Here is a 24591-nt window from a genome sequence, read left to right as displayed (position 1 = left end):
CTACAGAACTTAATCTTTTGCAGTCTCATCAGAGTTCAGCCAGCTAAAACTTGGATGCTGCTTCCCTGTGTACACAAGTTTTCCAGGCTAAAAGAGCAAAATCAAAGAACCTCTCGAACACCAGCCGCTTTTGACCAGGTTGTGCAGACAGGTTCCGAGTCAAGAGTAGAATGAACCTTGGAGATTCAGTAGAACTCCATAAAGACTTTGGTTAAGATTCTACCATAAATACACAAGCAGCAGCAAAGGCCCTTTCAAGCATTCAAATGGTGCATGAGATTCTTAGTTTTTCTCAATTTCCCCTCAGATAGAATGACCGAGTACTGCCCAGCTAACTCCCACATGATCTTGCAATCTAGTTCTAATTTTATCTCCAAATGACTTGGCTATCCCTTTGGGATGTACACCTGATCCTGCATGATAATTTTTAACAGGCAACTATAACACCTCTGCTCTTACAGAATATGACCAAAATGTTCCTCTTTTAGTGCACTATTTCACATGGATACTTCGTTTTGGCTTCCATTCCATATCCCCTTATACATTAGTTATATCTAAAACTTCATACAAATGGCTGTATCCCCATATTTGAAGCCATATCCATGTGACAATTGATGATACAAGGACTTCTCACATTTAAAATGTCAAACTCATTGTTCTCCCAATGTGCATGAAGAATATTGATCGTACTTATCACAGCTGCCTTTTTTTCCGATATGCAAATCACATGGCACACTGCATGTATATTTTCAGTGTCACAAAAGCAATCACTCTTCATTTGTTTGAATTTTAAACTAAGGATATATTGTTCTGAACCAAAAAATTAAGCAGACATACTAAAATCCATTGTGGAAGCTCCAGTCCAGAGTATATTTTCACTCCTGCAACTATGTCGCTTATACATGTTTCCACAAAGGGAAACACCATAACAATGTCCATAAGTGTTGCAATAACCAAGGAATTTAGGGATCAGAGACCTAGTCGCCCTAGATAAGCCTTCCATACTTACGGTCATTTTTCCGACGATGTAAACCTGTGGTGCACCCCTTGCCCCCAGGGAGTCACCCAGCTTCAGCTGAGCAAGGGATGAACAAGGGATACGCAAGAGCTTACCCCTTGACTTTTATCCCTTTCCCTCATTAATACAAGGGGTTTGGAGCTTATGGGAATGGAACCCTGACCACCCATCCAGTGTGTAAGGAAATGAGTTCTTTTAAAGATGTTCACTCAATCACCAATAGTGGACACACAAGAGAATTCCACCAAAATACCAAAATGAACACTCAAAGAACCACAAAATGAGTTCTCTCACAAACACCCGCTAAAGAAAATAGAAACAAGAGATAAAAAATAATGATTTTATTTATCTCAACATATGCAAGGTTTATACATTTGTAGTGGGGCTTTGCCCCATATTTATACACAAGTGAAGGAGGCCATAGAGTCGATAGGACCCCAATGGTTTCCTATGTAGACTAGTCAACATGTGTTGACTAGTTCAAATGCAACAAAAAAAGAAAAACCTAAAGAGACTATTCCTAATTACATTATATATATATACATTTTTAAAACTCTCCCTCAAACTTACGGTTGGATAACTGAAAGTTTGTCAAAGAGAAAGTGTATTCTATTTCAGTTGATGAAAGAGAAACTTTATGTTGCTTCTTGCACTTTCAAGAAATCAATGATTCACCTAAAAATACACAAAAATTAATAGTTGAATATTGGTTATTTGGATCACCTCCCCAGTCAGCATCAATATAAGCAATTAAATATAAGGATGAAAAAGCAAACAAGAAAAGTCCTTGAAAAATAAAAGTTTTAATATATCTAATAATACGCAAAACTGCTCCCATATGAACAGTGGTAGGAGCATGAAATTGGCTAGTTGTGTGAACTGCATACGTAATGTCAGGTCTCGTAATTGAGAGATATGACAATGCCCTGACAAGTTGTTTGTATGGTATTGGATTTTCAAGTGGTTCCCCATCATGAATCTTCATTTTGACATTGACAATTTCGAGAGTGTCAACCTTCTTATTATCTGAGATACCAAACCTGACCTCTACAAAAATAAGCAACTTCTATACCAAGATTTTTTTTTTTAAATTTAAATCAGTCATTTGAAAATGTGTTTTGAGAAGCTTTTTAATGTGTTAACTCTCTGTTTATCACTATCAGTAATAATCATATTGTTCACTTAGAGGAGAAGAATAATAATATCTATATCAAAAATCTTAATAAACAAAGTTGTATCAGTCAGACAAGATTGAAATCTAACATCAGCATAACTTGACTAAACCCGTCATACCAAGCCTTTTGTACTTGTTTAAGACCATAAAGGCCTTGTCTAAGCAAAAAGCTTTTTCTTTAGGGATAACTATGTCTGACAGTGTTTTCATATAAACTTCTTCAGCCAAGTTTCTATTAAGAAAAATATTTTTAACATCCATTTGATATATAGGCCATCTTTTCACAGAGGCAAGAGCTACTAAGGTCCAAACTGTGGTCATTCTAGCAACTGGAGCAAAGATTTCTTCATAATCTATTTCATACTCTTGGGAATATCCTTTGACAACTAATCTGACTTTGTACCTTTCAAGAGTTTCATCACTCTTGGTTTTAATCTTATACACTTATCGACAACCTATAGGTTTCTTTCTTGGGAGAATGTCTTGAACAGTCCAAGTATTCTTCTTTTCTAAAGCATTTAATTTCACTCTCATAGCTTTTACCCACTTAGGATGTTCCATAGTTGGAAGGTTCTATATAGGAATGCATTAATGCAATGTAGGCTTGATGCTTACGTGAAAACGACTCATAAGACACAAAATTTTCAGAGATTTTTGATACTCTAGATGACCTTATGGTTTGTATCTCTACTTGTTTTTTATTATTGGTATATTTTTCAAGAGCATATGGATATTCTAAATTACCACGCCTGAAATATTGGATACAATCTTGATCTTTATTAGATTGTTCTTCACTTATCACATCACTTTTAACTTCTTGATCTTCATCAATATCACAATCATCAATCTTTGGAATTAAATCCAACAAAAAAGAATACTCATTCATTTCCTTAGTTTTCTCAATTCCAAAAAAACTTTTTCTAAAAATGATACATTCCTTGAAACATATAGCCTTTTAGTTTTAAAGTCAAAACATTTCTAGCCTTTTTTATTATTTGCATATCCTAAAAAAACACAAAGAATAACACAAGGAGAGAGTTTGTCATTTTTGTCTGCAAAAACAAAACACTTACATCTAAAAGCTCTCAATCTAAAATAATCTGGGACTTGTTTGAAAAGTTTTTTAATAGGAGATATGCTTTTCAAGAAAAAAGACGACATTATGTTAATAAGATAAACTGCAATTAATGTGGATTTAGCCCAAAAATCTTTAGGTATTTGGTTTGTAATAAGTAAAGTCCTTGTTGTTTCTATAATATGCCTATGCTTCCTTTCAGCTAAATCATTTTGTTGAGGGGCATAAGGATAAGATTTTTTATGCGTGATACTATGTAGGTCTAGGTAATCTTTAAATTCTTTTGATAAAAACTCTCCCCCTGAATCATTGTGAAAGATGAAAATATCATTCTTGAATTGATTTTTGACTAAATTGTGAAATATTTGAAAATGTGAAAAAACTTCAAACTTGTGTTTAAGGAAATAAATTCAAACGTATCTCGTAAAATTATCTGCAAAAATTACATAATACATAAAACCACCCTTTGATATAATAGGTGTAAGTCCCCACACATTCAAATGTATTAACTCAAGTGGTCGGGGAGAAACAAAGGTTCTTTCTTGAAATGGTAATCTCTTTATTTTACCAAGAATATAATTTTCACATATAAAATTTTCAAAATTACAAAAATTTTCCATCTTTGGAAAAAACTGAATCTTGGATAGATCCAAATCCAATTTTTGAACATTGCAACAAAATGTATCATTGGGTATTTTCAAAAAATCCATATATAGTACAAGCCTCCTCTATGGCCTTCCTCAATCAACTTTCCTGACTGGTGATCCTGCACTCGACAACCACGAAAGTAGAAGAAAATATTATATCTATGGTAATATAATTGAGAAACAGATAACAGATTTAAGTTAGTTTAGGAATATATCTAATTTTTGAAATACAAAATCTTTTTGAGTTTTGAGAAATGTTTTCAAAATTTCTTATTCCTTTTATTTCAAGAGATATTCTATTAGCAGTGTAAACATTTGACCCACTTGAGTTATAACATTCGGATAACATATCACCATTTGGTATCATATGAAGAGAGACACTTAAGTCAAGAAGCCAAAGCGATTTATCTGGTTCGAAGAGGCCGAAGGAAGAGACCACGACTCTAGTGGATGAGGATGTTCCTTTGAGTAGAGGTTGAAGAGCCTTCACTAACTGTGTTAAGGACATATTTCCAATAAATGGTTTACTTGACTCTTGTGGAGGTCCAACAGAGCAACCTTTTTCTCATAAGGTTTCTTTAATTTAGGACAATATGTTTTTACATGTCCCGGTTCACGACAATAGTAGCAAATAATTTTCTTTCTTTCGTACTCATTATCTTGCTTTTCATCATTTGGCCTTCCATAGTGTGGTGGTTTGTAGGTATGAATATAGTTTTTCGGTCTAGATACAGCTAAAATCGAGTCATCATCACTCTTAGAGATTCACTTTTTAAGCCATAGAACTCTTCCCATAGTTCGGACAAACCATTATAGTATTCTCTAATGCTTTTGTGTTCTTGAACCATATTTTGTATATTATCTTGCAAGTTGTACACATCTGCAATATCTTTAAGAAAATATATTTTCTTAAGATAATCTCATGCATTGTTTGCATGTTCGAATTTAGCAAAACTTGCGATGCTATTAATGAACCAAGACATAATCTTGGCATGTCCAATTCTCCATTCCTTTCACTTTTTCTCATAAGTGGTCATTGCCTTATTTTTCTCAACCTCCGTAAGAGGTACCACTTTCTCACTTTCTACTTTGGTAAGGATTAGTTTGAGTTTCGGATCGGTCCAATCTACTAATCTCCACAACCCTTTTTCTCATGTAAGGTGCTTCATAATTGAAATCCATGTTACATAGTTTGAATCATTGAGCTTAATGGGTTTTATGGTGACATTTTCAGTCACCCATTTTTCCAAAGGTAAGACAAAAGAAAATAATATAGAAAGAAAAGAGAAAAGAAGGAGAGTAAAGGTGGAAGTCACGAGCACTCTACCACCAAGCAAATGCTAGCAATAACGAGCACTTCAAATAAAAATTGCAAAAGAGCTTCAACACTTTCAAATTTGGTGTGACATGCTTTCCAATGTACCGAAAACAATTTCAGCTTGATCACCAAGCTCTGATACCATGTAAGGAAATGAGACCAAGCAAATGCTACCAATAACGAACACTTTGAATAAAAATTGCAAAAGAGCTTCAACACTTTCAAATTTGGTGTGACATGCTTTCCAATGTACCGAAAACAATTTCAGCTTGATCACCAAGCCCTGATACCATGTAAGGAAATGAGTTCCTTCAAAGATGTTCACTCAATCACCAATAGTGGACACTTAAGAGAGTTCCACTGAAATACCAAAATGAACACTCAAAGAACCACAAAATGAGAAATAGAAACAAGAGATAAAAAATAATGATTTTATTTATCTCAACATATGCAAGGTTCATACATTTGTAGTGGGGCTTTGCCCCATATTTATACACAAGTGAAGGAGGCCATAGGGAGTCGTTGGGACCCCAACGGTTCCCTATGTTGGCTAGTCAACATGTGTTGACTAGTTCAAATGAAACCAAAAAAGAAAAACCTAAAGAGACTATTTCTAGTTACATTATATATATATATATATATATATATATATATATATATATACATTTACATTTTTAACATAGTGGCCAAGGCCCCTTCCACTGCACCAAACCCCTTGGGGCAAGCACTAATGAGTTACTAACCAGAATTTCAAAATATCAGAATAATCATGTCACAGTATTCTTTAATAGCTTTCCCCTTTTTGGCAGCATCTACAGACAGAATGCAAAGTCATTCAATTCTTACAGGATGATTCTATCACAGATTTACCAGTTAGTTAACTCCAACATACCAATTCCATGACTAATAACTCGTCAGTTTTCTCATTAAACAAATGCTGATGATATGATATCCAAGCATTTTCACAGGCATGTTGTCTTGAACATATAAACATGGTCTTTGTCCAATCTTACCAACATTTGCCACCACTTAAACAACTTTAGATGTGACATCTGCATCAATGCCTTCTTTAGAACCAAAAAGAGAAGCATTTATCTTAATGAAATCTGTGTAGAATAATCTGTCTAACCAGCCATCAGGAAAGGCCATAGAAGTATTTGACAAGCTTAGCTTAGCTCAGCATTTCAACTACTGGTCCAGGACAGACCCAGAAGGTCCTGAAGATTTGGTCTTCCCTATCTCAAATTTTGAAGCAATCAACATTAGGGGTGGGCAACCGGCCCGGCAGCCCGATGTGCCAAGCTGACCTGGCCCACCATGGGCTGGGTTTGGGCCATGATTTTAGGCCCATTAGGTACCGGGCCAAAACCCGGCCCGTTATATACGTGGACCGGGCTCGGGCCGGGCCGCGAGTTACCGGGCTTGGGCTGGCCTAATAGGCCTGAGTTAGTTGCACTAATTAGGAATTAGTTGCATAGAAACCTGCTATTCTCTCATTAACCCATAATTTCAGTCAAGTATTTATGCATTTTAAGATTGGGCCAGGCTAGGCCGGACCCAGCCCGTTGGGCCAATGGGCTTCTCTTCAAACCCCAGCCCGTTAAGAACCGGGCCAAAACCCAGCCCGTTAGTAAATGGGCTGTGGTCCGGTCGGTCCGGTCCATTAGCGGGTCGGACTGATGCCCACCCCTAATCAACATTGGCATACAATGTTCTCCTTGTTACAATGCATAGCATATCCACAATGCATGTGTGAACGCATAATATCCAATTAGAAATGCAACGGGAGCCAGGGGGAACAAAACAGCAGAGAACATGCTAACTGTGGCTGGATCAGGCATTGAGAACATTTCTACCACTGTAGAGACCAATATAAATGGATCAGAATGTGATCACTGGGTGATCAAGTCACGGCATTTAACAAAGAATGATCAGATCCAATTAACCTCAGAAGCTTCCCCCTATTCGACTATCCAAAAACTCAAGGGAGAGGAGAAGGTTTTTTGTTTAACAAATTCTAAACAACAATGGATTATGCCATGAAGGCCCTCCGGGGATCAAGGAACATTGTTGACTTCCTCAGTGAATAGATCTGGCTTAGCCCCAGAACATTTTTAACCGCAACAGTTCATTGGGACTAGTACAGCATCATAATATTATAGCACTTCAGTATGCCACAAGTATACACGTGGTGGAAGAAACTGGTCATAGTATAGAATAGAAAGCAGAGGGATTTCCTTGGGTATAGTCAATTGTCTTATTTGAATGTAGAAAGTACATTTCATGCCTCTTATGTAAATGATTTGAAAATACAATTTTTACTATTTCTATAACACAAAACGCTGTTTTTCTGTTTATAAAACTCCAAACTGTATGTTTCAAACTTATAACCATACTGGCTACTTAGTGCAATACATTATAATCTTATTCTGCTAACTTTCTAACCTTAGCACAATACACATTTTATTAGTTCAAAAAATTTGAGTCTAGAACATACACAGAAGGTTTTATTTGTACTTTGTTGTACTCAAAGAATAGACCACTCATAAAATTATTCAACCGAACACTAGATCTGACAAAAACTGTTGTATATAAAACGATGGCAAAACATGGCTCAACGTCCAGACTATGAAACTAGTATATTTGTCCCTTCTGATTCCTTTCGTATCATATTTCTCCAACTGCAGCAAATAAGTTCTTTGGCAATTAACCAAAGGAAGACACCTTCCAAGTGCATGTCTCAATAACAAAAGAAATCAATCTCTGCCTTAGGCTACATCCTGAATAGATCTTCATGCAACTGAAGCCATCCTCATTTCAAGTAATTGTGCAACTGATCTTTGCTTCTTTATGGGCCCCTATGACAGCTGAAAGTAGAGATGGTGCCAAGTGACTTCACAATTTATCTTCTCCAAAATGTGCTAAACCAACCTTTGTGAGTCTGCTTCGGGACCCACTCATTTAACTCTAAATTGGAAGTGAAACTGGTGCTAGTTTTGGTTGGCATTTCTTTGATCTAATCCAATGCTCAGGCATGTTATATTAGATCCTGTATCAGCCTTAATTTATCCATACCTACACTGACTTATGTACCACTTAGTAAACCAAGAAATTGGCATCATGGGACCATCTTTTTTTCTCTTCATTAGTTTCTTTTTTTGTCTTCTTATTTTCAACAAATAAAGATGAGCCACGAACTTAATTGTCAAAAGTTTCACCTAAGCTCCGCCTAGGCAGGCTAGGCACTAGGCTTATGGGTGTAAGCAGTAAGGCCCTGTTTTTCGACCAAGATTGCCCCCGACTAGGCCACAGGGATATGATTGTCATTTTTTTATTTTTTTGCCTCCTTTCTTTTTCTCTTTTTCTTCTGCCCCAAAAGTTTTTTTTTCTTTCCTTTTCTTCTTCTTTTGCTTTTCTTTTTTACCTTTTTATTTATTTTTATTTTTTTTCTTCTCTTTTTCTTCTTCTTCCTTCTTTCACCCCTTCAGCTTCTCTTTTTATTCCCCTTCGTCTTCTTCTTCCTTTTTCTTTTTTTTTCCTTCTTATTTTTATCTTTTTTCTTCTTCCTCATCTCCCCACTCCACTCTCCTTTTTTTTTCTCTCCTTTTTTATTTTTTTTTTTCTTCTTTTTTTATTTTTGTTGTTTACGTATATGCATGTGTTTTTGACACACACAACAACACAAATATAAAATCTGTTTTTTTCAGTTATCTATCTATCTATAGGGTTAATCTAACATTAAACTACTTGTCTTTAACATTAAATGGATTCAACTTTATTAAAATGACTTAAATACACTTAAAAGAAGACATTTTTTAAAAATACATTATTACTTTTTTATGTCAAAAAGGTAACTTTGATAGATTCATAAATTTATTTATTTTGAAAAAGTCTTTGACTTTTCAATTCTCTCCAAGTTCAAAAGACCTATAATGCCCATAGAAGTAAGCATGCATTTTCAAAAATATCTTTCTTTTAATGGTGTTTTAGTTATTTTAATAAGGTTGAATCCATCTAATGTTAAACACAACTAGTTTAATGTTAAATTAACCCATATATATATATATATATGAGAACGGGGTTCATTTTATCTTCTTTTTTTGACATCACCGTTAAAACCCTCCAAATATCAAAGTTTTAGGTGTTTTATGCTCAATTTGAACCATTAGATATATTTATCAATACTTATTTATTAAGAAACAAGCTTTGTTTCAAATTGATTTGATGTAAAAAATGTGAACATCTTATCATGAAATTTTATTATGATATCAACCGATGATTTTTTTTACCTTTTTAAAATACACATATGAGAATAAAGATGCTTAATCAATTACATGTTCTCCATTCAACAACAATCATAAATGCATCTAACAGTTAATGAAACAGGGCCAGGATAATCCTCTCTCTCTCTCTCTCTCTCTCTCTCTCTCTCTCTCTCTCTCTCTATATATATATATATATATATATATATATATATAGAGAGAGAGAGAGAGTAATCGGACAGTGTGCCCCAAGTTTTGGTGTATGTCTAATATAATGTATGTATGCATGTATAGTAATGGGGCAGGATAATCCCCATTCTCTCTCTCTCTCCCTATATATATATATATAGAGAGAGAGAGAGAGGAATGAAAACCCACTTACCAAAAACCATGCCAACCCTACCCACTGAAAAAATTTGGTGTTTTTTTCAAAATTCTGACCATACAGATGTGTTCATCATGATTGATTTATTAGAAATCAACACTTGGATCAAGAATTTTGTATATAAAAAATGGTATTTGGATTTTGGAGACTCAAAAATTTATGAAAATTGCATGTTGTTGATTTTTGAAACTTATAAAAACCTATCTATGCATCGGAATCAAATGCTCCAAGAACTGATTCCTATAAAAAAACATATAAATCACATCTGTACGGTCAGAAATTTGAAAAAAAATACCATAAATCCAATAAAACGTGTGGTGAGTAGGTTTGGTAGGGTTTTTAGTTGGTAAGTTTTCAAAATCCTATATATATATATATATATTGTTAAATCAGGCCTGACGGTAGATCAAGATCTAGCGACCAGATGACGCATACACACACAACAATCAGAAACCCTAAAGAAGAAAAGAGGGAGAAGATAGAGAAGAGGGAAACTCGTTAACTATGCATTAGACCCTAATCCCTTCTTAAAGGAATTAGCTAATAATAGGTTATAGAAAGAATCCTTCCATTTTTCACTAATTACATAATACTACCCACACCAAAAGATATTTCCTTTTTAACACTCCCCCTCAAGCTGGAGCATATATATCTATCATGCTCAGCTTGTCACAACATCTGAGAAAGCCCACACTAGGAAGAGGTTTAGTAAACACATCAGCAGCTTGATCCTCTGAAGCAACATGACACGTAGAAATTTGTCTTGTCTGTACTAGATCTCTTATGTAGTGACAATCAACTTCAATGTGTTTCGTCCTCTCGTGAAACACTGGATTATTTGCAATATAGGTGGTGGCTCTGTTATCACACCTCATCACCATCGGCATTGAGGTTTGCACATGTAGATCTCTGATAACTGATTTAACCCATATCATTTCGGCTGCAGTTTGAGCCATGGCTCTATATTCTGACTCAGCACTCGATCGGGCTACTGCTGTCTGCTTTTTACTTCTCCAACTTATTAAATTTTCACCTATAAACACACATAATCCCGTAGTGGACTTTCTATCACTAATGTCTCCTACATAGTTAGCATCCGAATAGGCAACTATATCAAGAGATGAGCTTGGTCTGTATAGTAGTCCTTTACCTGGAGAAGACTTCAAGTACCTGAGAATCATCATTGTTGTCTACCAATGTACTTGGGTTGGTTTATCCATGAACTGGCTAATCTTGCTCACGGTCAGGGAGATGTCTGGTCTTGTCACTGTAACGTACAAGAGTTTACCAACTAGAGATCTGAAATTTCTATTGTCGACAGGTTCTGCTTTTTCAAACATGTGAAGTTTAGGATCCATTGGAATGTTAGCATGTTTGGCTCCTAACATTCTTGTTTCCTGTAACAAATCAAGTACATACTTTCTCTGTGATAGAACTAACCCTTCACGGTTTCGAGCCACCTCTATACCCAGGAAGTATCTAAAAGGACCAAGATCTTTGGTAACAAAATGCTTCTGCAGATGAGCTTTGGTATCTGAGATATCCTTTTTATTGCTTCCTGTGAGTTTCATGCGCGTACACAACCATAACCACAACACCCGTGGGAGTCTTCTTAACAAACAATGAGTAGTCTGATGCTGACCTGTTAAAGCCAAATGCAGACACACTCTCAAACAACTTCTGAAACAACGCACGCGGACTTTGCTTTAGACCATATATTGCTTTCTTTAACTTGCATACCTTGTAACACTCCCCCGAACCTCAAACTACATATACACGGTTTCAGACAAGTCACCATACAAAAATGCATTCTTCACATCCAACTGGCATAAGCTCCATCCATTATGGACAGCCACTGATATGACCAGCGGAATAGTACCAAGGCATGCCAAAGGAGAAAATGTTTTGGAGAGATCGAGAAAAGATGAGTAATGGGATATAGGATTTTCACAGGAATTTGTTCTCCCAATGAGGATGAAGGCATGCGATTGAAAAGGTAGCAAGCTATAAGGATGGCATCTCCTCAATACGAAGGAGGCATACATGATTGGAGCATAAGGCTGCGAGCAACTTCTATAAGATGTCTATGCTTCCTTTCAGCTACCCCATTTTGTTGGGAGGTATGGGCACAAGTAGTTTGAGGTTGAATGCCACGATTCTTATAAAACAGTAGTAACTCATTGGTTTTAAACTCAAGAGCATTGTCAGTGTGAATGATTTTGACAAGAGAATTAAATCGAGTTTTTATTTCAATAATGAGAGACATAAGGATTGAAGAACTTCCGATCTGTCTTTTATTAAGAATACTCATGACAATCTGGAAAAATCATCAACAATGACTAAATAATAACGACACTGGGACCTCATGGGAACTCTACTAGGTCCCCATACATCAACGTGAAGAAGCTCAAATAATCTCTGATTCGATGGACTCTGAGTTGAAGGAAACGAACTCCTGTGGTGTTTACCCAACTGACAGGCTTCACACTGGAATGAGGCAGAAGGAGAAATTTGAGGAAGAATTCTACGAAGTTTTGGCAACAGTACATGACCAAGATGAAGGTGCCATTGATAGGAACTGGAGGATGACTCAGACACGGTATGCACGACTCCCAGTGGTTGACGAAGATAGTAGACACCTTCTTCTTCATAGCCTCCACCAATCCTCTTCCCCGTCATTAAATCCTGAAACATACAACACAAAAGAGTCAAAAATCACTCTACAATTGTGCTCTTTTGTAATACAACTAACCGACAATAAATTTTGAGGAAAGGAAAGAGCATGAAGCACGTCTGTCAGCTGAAGTGACGGAGAGATGGAAACATTTTCTTGTCCCACAATGAGAGATGAACTCCCATCGGCAAGGACAACTTTGTGCTGATCACACATGGGGTCTAGCTTGGAAAAAAAATTTGAAGACCCACATAGGTGTCTAAAGGCACCTGAATCAATAATCCATCTACTACCTTGGTGATTTAATCCTTCACCTCTGGAGCAAGCAACATCAACAATAGGAGTAACTGCGTTCGAACTAGAAGGGCGGTGAGACATCCATTCTTCATACTCTGCACGACTAAGAGTAACCAATTCATTAGAGGAGCCGGTGGGAATCTCTATGTCAAGCTTCGCAATTTGGGCCTTGGACACATTTGATATCTGAGAAAAAGTAGGGGGTCTACCATTTTTATCCCAACACCTGTCCTCAAGATGCCCCAATTTGTCACAATTGATACACTGAAATCTACTTCTTCCTCCTGTACCTCTGCCACGCGTATTTAGGAAATTTCCTCTTCCCCGACCTGAAGAGACTACAAGAGCCGATGTTTGAAAATCAAAATGAGTTTGCGGAAGAGTAATAGCTAATCTTCTCAGGCGATTATAGGCTTCGGCAAGAGTTGGGACATCTGATCCTGTCAACATCTGAACCTTTGCAACTGCAAATTCAGATGATAGTCCAGTCAGGAATCTTGCAACCATGGTTTGCTCCTGATGGGACTTCTGTGTGGTGCAACATAGGGGCCTGTGTCCATTAAGCCTTTCAAATGCAGATTTGACAGATGCATAATACTAGGCCAGCGGTTGATCTCCTTGTTGCAGTTGATAAATTTCTTGCTCGACTTGTAAGATGCGGCTCACATTGGTCTAGTGAGAGTACATATCTTGAAGGTTGTTCCACATCTCTTTTGCAGTGTTGTAGTAAATAAGACTATCAGCAATATGTGGCAATATGTTGTTCATCATCCACGACATAACGATGTCGTTATCTTCATCCCATGTGCTGTTTTTTTCAGTTTTATCATGTGGTTCTGGTTCTAAAAGAATATGTTTTTTTTATGACCAGAAACGGACATCATAAACGTCCGGGACCACCTCGCATAGTTAGAGTCATCTAGCTTGACAGAGGACCCATACGAAAAAGGGTTCACAAAGGCTTTATACTCTCCAATCAGCTCCCTTTTTAGATCACCATCTTTAGATCGCAGATCTGTCATCTTGACCGATTCTCAAACATTTACCAGACCTGACCTAGATCTGATCAGTCCAGATCAGATCTGTGACACTACAAAAGCAGAAAAGAACACGCCGGATCTGACTCTGTAGCGATTTACGAGTTGACTCTTCAACAGACCCAATCTCCACTTGATCTGGTCTTCTCCACGATCCACATGTAACAATCATTCCACGATCATCTTCAGCCGTATGCCACGATCCAGTTAGCAGCAGAAACTTAAACATGAACCTGTTTTGAGGCCAGCAGCATCCAATCGATTTACACTGATCAGATTTCCACCATATCTGATCATCGACAGCGATCAGATTTTTATCATGTAAAATCTGATTTCAGATCTGGATCTTCAACGCTAGGTAGATCCCCGCGACTTCTATCAGATCTGGTTTCAGATCTGCGCCAAACTGAATCAGATCAGCTTCCCACCTGATCTACTTGCTTACACATTTCACGACACTTGTTGCAGCTTCCCACAATCAGCCACAACAGCATCCCACGATCAGCAACAGTATCCCAGGAGGGAACGTAGCTCTGATACCATGTTAAATCAGGCTTGATAATCCTGGTCGCTAGATCAAGATCTAGCGACCAGATGACCCACACACACAACAGTCAGAAACCCTAGAGAAGAAAAGAGGGAGAAGAGAGAAGATGGAGAAGAGAGAGAAGAGGGAAACTCGTTAACTATGCATTAGACCCTAATCCCTTCTTAAAGGAATTAGCTAATAATAGGTTACAGAAAGAATCCTTCTATTTTTCACTAATTATATAATACTACCCACACCAAAAGATATTTCCTTTTTAACATATATAGAGAGAGAGAGAGAGAGAGTAATTGGATGGTGTGTCCTAAGTTTTGGTGTATGTTCAATATTATGCAATTTCATGAATTTTGTGACATGTTACACTGAATTACACACTTCATCCATAGTTACAATCACATATTTATTACTAAATCTAACTATTTATTGTTAATTTTTTGCTTTTCTTGATGTTTTATTTTTTTTGTCCCGACTAGTCCTACCTAGGCCTCGACTAGTCCCTTTAAGGGTTTTCTGCCTAGGCTCCGACTGGCGCTTTTGACAACTAAGGCCACGGACAAGGAAGATGAGCCCAAATTTTCAAGCAAAAAAAAAAAAGAAGAAAAAAAAGGACCAACACTTAGTGTTTCCACTAGAACTGGTTGGTATCTTGTCTCCAAGATGGTTATCTGATGATGAAGATAGATTATGTGGAAACGATCTTGAGAAGGAAAGTGGGTATTGGCATGTAATTTTTTGAATGATGTTGTACAGGACAATCATTTAGCAAAAGTACTCGCCGTTGACACCTGTAACATCCCATTGTCTTACAAAAGTTTGAAAAAGATATGAATATCACCAAAGGAGAAAGTTTTACTAATTCTCAAGTAGAATGGCTTTTGAAAGAAAAGTAGAAAGATCTATGGTCAAGGGCTACTTTGCTGATTTTCAGAATGTCCTGATCTTCTGAAAATTAACATTTGTTTGGATTTTTTATGTAACTTAGTCTACAACAACTAAAAGGAAAAAGATATAGATCATAAGTTCTTTATCAGTCAAATATTGAACAGCATTGTAGCACAGGTTTTTGACATGTCACTCTCTCTTCACCAAACATCAATTCTCAAAAGGTTACATGTGAATACACAATAATTAGCTGATGTGACAAGAAGAAAAACAACACAAGATATATTTGGCTTTTTGAGGTTCATGTGTTTCACATGAAATTAAGTCAAGTCAGAAGAACAGAATACTCACATGTATCATGAGTACAGGGCATTTCACCTTTTTAATTTTGTTAATATTCTGTATAAAAGAGCATATCATTGATCAGTAAATTCATGATAAAGGTGGAGAATCCTATTAAGAAGCCACGCCAGCCAAGATGACAAACTTACTTTGTAAATGTCAAAACAAAGAGTGACTTTTAGATGACAGAGTACACGGAGACCTGAAAGTATTGCACTGTGAAGAACAACACCTCGCAACCTCGGCAACCTAGATGCCAAGTGCAATGTTGGTCCACTTCCAACAGATTGCCCATATAAAATGAGGTTCTCCTGACTAACTCCATATTCTGTCACTAGACATTGATATACTGCTTCTATGTCTGCGTAAGTATTTCTTTCACTAGGCTGTTCATAAGAAAGAAGAGATCAGCATGTTCTGTGTCACTATATCAAATACTTCAACTAAAAAGTCAGCAAACATGGAGTTGAATAGAAGGTAGCATTTGCTCTATTTGGGACACAAAAAGTTTAATCGCTACCAACATTCCATGTTTGAGACGAGACCTCCTAGATGCAACTTTTAAAAGACAAAGAATTGATTGCAAACTAGTAAAAGACAATTACCCTATAATTTATTGGTACAACTAAATTAACTTTGACTTCCATCTTATAAATCATGCCTGATGATGTTATGATTAGTGATCAATAATTGAAGAAACGCAAGCCAAGACCAACAACTCACCTTACCACTCGAAGCTCCATATCCAGAATAATCATATCTGCAGATCAAACACATAGATCGACTAAGCAAAGAACAACAAAAATCCAGCCCACAAAAAAGTCATGGCAGAAACGGTGGATAAAAGAAATGCAGAGATCAACGTGGCATCATGCAAGTGGATAAGAAAATGCACCAGAAACCAAAGTAGGCATGCAAAAACCAAAACATGCTCAAATCAAGCAGAGGACAGTCACCCATACCAAGAACAAAACAACCCACAAGACAGAAACAAGAATATGGACAGCACAAATATCAAAATGGTGATTTATAAGAACTAAAACCGCAAAAAAGGCTATGATGGAAACCTTTGTAACAGGAAGAATTACAGTGAACTACCAAGGAAAGAACAGATGGATGTCATATATACAAAGCGGCAACAGGAATGGGGAAAGCTTACATAAAAAAGTGAAAAAAAAAGACGGTAGAAGGTCCTTCAATCATATTTAAATCGACAACCCCATAAATACCAAAAAGAAAACTGACCAAGTTACTGAAAACCCATTTAATGAAAGTGGGGGATGAAAAAGAGTGAGTATAGGCATAATGTGACCAAAATATCAGATGAAAACAGAACCAAGTATAATTATAATATGACCAGAGTATCGGATGAAAACAAAATCAAGTAATAATCGCACATTGCAGTATGGGAGCAGAAAAGGACCGAAATAGCTGGAAAATGAACACTAACCCAATCAAGTTAACCCTGAGGTTCACCTTGAGCTGCACAAACAAGTCATACAACTGCCCAAGATCAGCCGCATTCCCATGAGAATACAAAACCGTCAGCCTGGCATAAGGGTTCCTAAGATACAATGCCGCAATCTTGTTACCATATTTAGTGTCCAACAACAGAACATCCATTGCATCGTCTCTAGGAATATTTGCAAGGACCATCCTCTCATTCTCATTCCTCACCTGATATGAAGGTGGATTAGGTGGGAAGAATGCAAACTTTGCAGCCAAATGCGAGAATATACCACACATTTCTGCCAAAACTCAGGACCTCAAACATATACACCCTCTTCAGATGTGCCACAAAATCAGATTTCACCCCATAAGAATAGTTGAATATCCATTTCCAACCACCCCTTTTTCTTTTTTCTCAATCTTAATCCCTTGTTGGCTAGATCTTAGTCGTTTTGAGATCAATAATCCTGAATGCAAGCATCTATAGACATTGCACGAGGCAGTGGCTAGATTAAAAGTGAATATCAGACCAGAAAGACGCTTTCTCTTACAGGAGGAGCCTAGAAACCACGGGCACATGCATAACAATCCATAGAAAATCTAAAGTTACATATGAATGATCATAGTGGAACAGTACCCCCTCATGGACTCTCCTTGAAGAGACATAACACATTAAACACATCGACCAAAATCTCAATACACGCTAGGCATCGAATCAGTCAAACCTTTCTTCAGAACTTCACATGCAAATAACTGAAAGCATACTTTCTTATTGCTGATTCTTGAATACCCATTCCTCTGCAAGCAAACCCTTCTTCAGAACTTTACATGTACCCAACCGAAAGCATCTTTTCTCATTCCAGATTCTTGAATACTCATTCCTCTACAATCAAACTTTTCCTCAGAACTTCACATGTATCCAACTGAAAGCACACTTTCTCATTCCTGATTCTTGAGTGCCCGTTTCTCAGATCAAAAAGATGTACATGCATGCACATAAACTAAAAGTATATATAATGCAATGAGATCACACACTAGCTTACATAAGAGAAGAAAGCATCATGATGGACATCACACTCACAGCTTTCACTCTGAACCTAAGACCTCCACGCACATAAGAGTACAAACTCAAAAAAGGTCAAAACCCATCCCAGATTTCAATCTCCACAGCTAAGATCCGCTCTCATTGACCCCAAGAAACCACTCATGCACATGCTTAGCTAGGAGATAAACGCACCGACCAACTGCGTTCTTTTCTCAGCTTAGAAAAAGACTTGGATAAAATATATATATCTAGTTCATAAAACATTAATATATACCACCCTAGGGTTATTTGGTATGTGAAAGCTGGGTTTTCTTGCGCTCCTTTTCCCTGGTCTGACACTGAGGGAGCAGATAAGTGGAGCAATTTTACCGGGACAGAATAGACTTTCAAGTAGGTGCCGGATTTTGGTCACGCTTTCAGAGATATGGCCGGAATCCGGCGACTGGGACACGTTGGTCATGAATATATAAAAGCAAGAGAGTGAAAATGGCCGACTTAAATGCCTTTGGTAAGGACAATAACTGTTCTCGATGCTCACGAGGGCTTGGCACACCTGGCTAGATGGGGGCACAATTCATCTTGGGATAGGGCATGTCAGGTGTGGGGCCCATGACCTGATGGAGGGCGATCAGGTGTCTAAGGCACAAAAATTGTGCCATGTGACGGTACTCAAATACCGCGGAGCAGGTGCAATCACATCAATTAACTTTAAAGTGTGCAATGCAATGCTGCCCTCTATCTTCTATTGAGCCACACAACTAACAGGCCTGTACCCAAAGATGAAGGGTGGTCACTCAAAGTGTGCAATGTGATTGCACCTGGTCCTCTGTCCAACCCAAAAATAGGACATCCAAACCAAAGTAGTGATCTCTTCCAATAATAAAAATAATGATAGTATAGTGTGTTAATTTTTTTTTTTCAAGAGAGAGAGGGAGATAGTGTGAATTCTCGCATGGTCTTTTACATTCCACTGCAATTGATGGTCTTATGGTATATGAACATTAACAAGTGTATAAACTCCATCAGTTTTGTCATTGTATAAAAAAACAGGAAAGCTGTGTGGCAGTGTCTGACCCAACTTTTATATGAACTAGTAGGAGAGATGTTGTAATCAGTGGCAACACTTTTGAGTTAATGAACTTGGTCCTTCCTGCAGACCCAAACATACCCTTTATGGGGTGGCATATGAATCCACTTTCAGACTCTTGTTGGTTGCAGTTTGGTCATTTTCTAGCTCAATGTTAGAAAAGTTGCTGTGTTGGTGGGACTGGACCAGTAGTTAGGTGGAGAAGCAAGAATTGCGGGGAAAAGAGGGGGGAGGTGAGAAAAGTATGCACGTGGAAGGAGAGAGACAAAATTAAAAGATTCATTAAAAAAAACAAGTGGATAGAGAGAGAGGGGGGGAGCGCAAGAGTAGGCCTTTGTCTCCATTTCATTCTAAAAGTACTCATGCTTTGTCTCCCCCAGACTCTATTTTAGTGCCAAAACCATGCTGTTATAATGGAATTGTTCAGTTAAGTGGAAATGAATGCCAAAATTGTGTTTGGACTTTTCATCAAACATGACTAAGTTCATGAACCCCAATATTACTATGAGGCACAATTAAGTTTTCTTAAAGTATAATAAGAATTTGTAAACCCCCATAAGATAACCCCATAATGTTTATTGAATCTAGTACTCCATAATAATCACTTCATTTCTTGGACACCATGTTTGCACATCATGAACTCTATATTAACAGTGTTGAGATTCAAGATTGACCATGAATGCTTATCCATCTTACATGAAAGCAGGGATAGCATGGCCGATCCCACGTGGGTCCCACTGCCCAAGTATCACATCACCAAGGGCTAATGGAATGGACAATTCAATTCATGATGGGGCATGCATACATCATCAGTTCATCACCATCATGATCTTCATAGGGGTGTAAATGCACTAGACAACAAACAAATTGTAACTCACAGTACGACGCATCTTCTCCCTGTTACATATTCCAAAGTACATGCGTGCTTGCCTTCACGTGTGCCCATGCATGTGTGGCTCAATGATCAAGTCTAGAAGGCCATCTAATGTCCAGTTTCTTATTTTATTTAATTTGGGTTGTCCAAGTCAGTGGCTACTTGGCCACTTTTAAGTCCGTCCTAAAGTATCTGAAATAACATAGACCAACTAAAATAACACAATTTTTCATTTACTTAAATGACTGTCATATCCCAAGTTGATCTATGGAAACAGTGGAGTTCATGAACTTAGTCAGATTTTACATGATGTGAGGCTCTAACCTGATCCTGTATTGTGGTTGTCCTATTAAAATCCTTGCAGTAGTTGATATGTCAGCGTGATTTAGACTTGGGTGAGGCTAGAACACACAAATCTCTTCCAAGCCGACCAAGTCTCAGCTAATTAAGTTATCAATAAAAAATTAGAGAACCAAACATATTGGTAGATCTTGGGTTAATTAGGCTGCTCAAGTATGGGTCTTGCCTTGGAGATCTCACGAGATTTACACCTACAATCCTTTGAATGCATCCAAACTCTAGTCATATTTTATAAAATGAGATTAAAAGAAGGCAAATTAGACTCTACACTACTCTAATGAATAATAGTCATTTCAAGTGTCACTTAAAGTCAATGCGTAGCGTAGACCCTGAGGGCAGGGGTCCTAGCCTCGGAGTTTTAAGCCATGCATGCCGGGTGAGGTTTCTTCGGGTTATAAATTTAAAAAAAAAAAATGTTACTTAAATTGCAACCAAGTAACTACTGCTATGGTTGAGACCTTCATTCTTGTGATACTTTCAAGCAATGTTGTCAAAATCAGCCCGAATCGGCTCAAAGATTATTCAAAAGAGGCCGATTCAAGGATGATTCAATTCATTTTTTAAATATTTTGAAGGGGATTAATATTTTTTATTTTTTAATGACACGTGTTATCTGATGGTAAAAAGGGCCGATTCAAGATGAATGTGATTTGATTTTTTCATTTTTTAAACAGATTCACCTAGTGAACCTATTTTAACAACATTGCTTTCTAGGGTTTAATATATCATCTAACATCTCAACCAATGCAGTAGACCTTTTTTGTTAGTCTATGTAAAGTAAAAAGAACACACACTGGGCTAGTCTAAAATTTAAAAAATACAACAATCCAAAGGTACATTGCAGTCTTTTCACTAGCAATAAGTAATAAGTAAAATGGTCACGTTAATGTGTGAATCTCTATGGAATTGGGTTCATGTGATGCTATGAGATCTGCACTTTATTATTATGGCAATGCGCTGTTTAAGTTAATCCTTGTTTACTGAACCAGAAATCAGCAAATTTTATATTTAAAAAAAAAACAAAGTAAATCACAAGCACCTTCTTGGATAATGTAAGATCTACTGATCTTTTGAGATCTTTAGGCTTCTTCTTTTGTACTAGAAAGTCCAAATATCCTAAAAAGATTTCTGCTTTATGCTGTCAACCAAGATGGCTTGATCCAACTGCAACTATAGATCCTCAATAACAGGATCTTTGAAGTTCCTGCCAATCTAGTTTCCAGCATCAGTTAAAGGTCCAATAAGAGTAGATGCTCGAACTCAAAAGTATGAAAATGTAGTGAACAAATTACCAAGCACGAGGACTATGTCTTCATTTTTTTTTTTAAAGTGAAGCACATGCATCCCTTGAGAGAGAGAGAAAAGCAGTGTTGCTCACACGGAGGCACGTGGGGCCCACCCCACAACCAAACGATTGGCCAAATAAAGGTCAACCGCACCACCAAAAAATATTTTATAAAAATGCAACCATTTATTTTTTTTTCTTCTTTTTTTGAATTATTGGAATCAAAAGACAGTCTTGTGATCTTTTGGAACAAGCAAGTTTGCAGTGTACGTAAACAAAAAACATGACAAAGGAAAAAGAGACCAAACCACTATAAAACCATACAAAAGAACTGTTTATATGTGGTGTACGAACTGCCACATATAAGATTCAATATTAGACAACATAGAAAACAACGTTATCAGGGAAGCTTTGTGAGGATGCCAAAAGGATAGTTTTAGGCTTTAAGGTTAAAAATTTATTATTAATAGTATATATATATATATATATATAGAGAGAGAGAGAGAGAGTGTGTGTGTTATATGTAATTTTATTAAATAGCTAAAAATATTTTAGTCATTTTACTAATAGAGATTGGAGATGGGATAAGATAAGATGGGATGGGATGGGATGAGAAAAAGTATAAGTTCATCTCCGCCTCCATCCCACATGAGTTTTTATTTTCACCTCCATCCTCGGGTTCAGATGGATCCCTGCTTCCCCCTAGTCTACTGCCATCCCTAATCAAGGCTGGGCTCGGTTTGGTTTGGTTTGGTTTGGTTTGGTTTGGTTACTTAGAAGTTCTTGTTGATACTTCTCATAAGGGATGATCTCAATTCGGTTTGTTTGCCCTGAAGTTCTTGTTGATACTTCTCATGAAGTTTGGGCTCGGCTCGGTTCAGCTTGTGACAAACTCGTTCGTGATCAGGTTGTATAGATGGTGAGCTGAACCATTAGCTGCTCATTTAGCTTAAATGAGTCGAGCCCGAACACATGGTGTTCAACTCAGCTTGGCTCGGTAGCGCTTGTATAGATAATATATTTTTTATGTAATATATATAAAAAAAATGAATACATAAAATATATATATAAAGAGAATGATGCATAGAAAATATATACATAAAATATATAGGTATGGCTAAACACAAACACAAGCCGAGTCACAAGCTCAATCCACTAGTAATTGGTCTGAGCCCAAACAAATCCTATTGGGTTTATTCGGCTGGTTCACCAGCCCTACTTCCCGTAAGTGAAAAGATTTTGAAAAACCTTTTTTTTTTTTTTTTGAAAGGCAAGCTGGGTTTAGGCGGACCCCTACCAGAACAACAGCCACCCCACGTGTCAGACGGATTCGATCCTGGGCTTTCATTTTGAAAAAACTTGTAGAAATAGAAAAAATAATACTTCCTATAAGATAAAACAGGACACGTGTGATAAAGAAATAATGGTGGTAACCTCTTAATTAAGGCATATGATATGGTTGTTCGGTGTTTGGATTATTGGCCTTGGAGGCAGTTGGGAGTGCAATTCAGTCTTAGGCACCTTTTCCTGTTTGCTTTTACATGCAATGAGCTCATTTACCACGCCAAAGGAGTCCTACCCTGGTAACTGCTGATCACAGAGGTGGTACTCTGCTAACTCTAAGGACAATCTTCCTGGCATTATCATAGTGCATTGTACAATCTACCACTCTATCGAAGTTCATGAAGCAGTTTATATCCTTCTTCCTCATCTTTGATGAAAAACAATGAAATGCATGGGATGCATTCCTCATAGGGCCTCATTTGTTCCTCATATGGCCTTTGCTGGACCAAGGGATTGCAAGACAACTTTATTAACGGAAGGGCCCCATTTACGGATCCGATTTATCAACTTTAGAAAAAACCCTTCATGAGTGATTGCAGAAAAACCCCAGATAGGTATCCCATTAACGGAAGGGATTGCAGAAAAAACCCATTTACGTATCCCCAGAAGGGATGGATGTCTTATAGTCATGAGTGACGTATCTGATTTACTCGCCCAGGTGAGACTATACTTGAGTACAAGGCGAGTAAAAAGGAAAGCAAAGGACATATGATTTCGGCAAAGAAGGCACAACGATGCATGGATAAGGGTTGTGACGCCTTCTGGGCCAGTGTCTTCCTGATTAACCCCAGGCCTCAATAGAGGACTTGGACATGGTTCGTGAGTTCGCGAACGTATTCTCAGGCAACTTGTCAGGCATACCATCTGCAAGAGAAGTTGATTTTGCCATAGAATTGGTGCCTAATACAGCCCTAATATCCATAGCTTCTTATCGCATGGCCTCAACCGAGTTGGAGGAGCTTAAGAAGAAGCTGCAAGAATTGATGGACAAAAGCTTTATATGACCAAGTGTTTCACCGTGGGGTGCGCTTGTATTGTTCGTCAACAAGAAGGACGGGTCAATGCGCTTGTGCATTGACTATCATATGTTGAATTAGGTGATGATCAAGAACAAGTGCCATCTTTCATGAATCGATGACTTATTCGATCCACTTCGTGATGCCAAGGTCTTCTCCAAGATAGATCATCAATTGGGTTACCACCAATTGAGGATCAAGAAGTCAGATGTGCAGAAGACAGCGTTCAGGATGAGTTATGACCATTATGAGTTTTTGGTGATGCCCTTTAGGCTGACCAATGCTCTAGCAACTTTCATGGATCTGATGAATCAGATCTTTTGGCTCTACCTGAATCTGTTTGTGATCGTGTTCATAGATGACATTTTGATCTACTCAGAGAGCGAGGAAGACCACCAAGAGCACTTGAGGATTGTCCTCGAGACACTTAGACAACATTAGTTGTATGATAAGTTTTCTAAATGTGAATTTTG

The 24591-nt window shown here is 37.4% G+C and overlaps 1 protein-coding gene across 1 annotated transcript in view; it reads right to left on the bottom strand.

The window, feature by feature from the left end:
- Nucleotides 1-17404, bottom strand: part of LOC149845245 (uncharacterized) — a 35757-nt gene extending 18353 nt beyond the window's left edge. Inside the window, exons 1-4 of the mRNA XM_089987305.1 lie at nt 17109-17404; nt 16382-16418; nt 15808-16044; nt 15668-15715 (exon numbers count right to left, since the gene is read on the bottom strand). Of these exons, the coding sequence (XP_089843431.1) occupies nt 15668-15715; nt 15808-16044; nt 16382-16418; nt 17109-17404 (618 nt within the window). The remainder of the gene's footprint in view (nt 1-15667; nt 15716-15807; nt 16045-16381; nt 16419-17108) is intronic.
- Between the last annotated feature and the right edge of the window lie 7187 nt (nt 17405-24591).

This window comes from Nuphar pumila, chromosome 2, assembly GCF_984573655.1.
Source record: "Nuphar pumila chromosome 2, dmNupPumi1.hap1.1, whole genome shotgun sequence".
In the NCBI taxonomy this organism is placed as follows: Eukaryota; Viridiplantae; Streptophyta; class Magnoliopsida; order Nymphaeales; family Nymphaeaceae; genus Nuphar; species Nuphar pumila.
The sequence above is the reverse complement of the archived record's forward strand: the minus strand, read 5'-3'. Positions and strand labels throughout refer to the sequence as shown.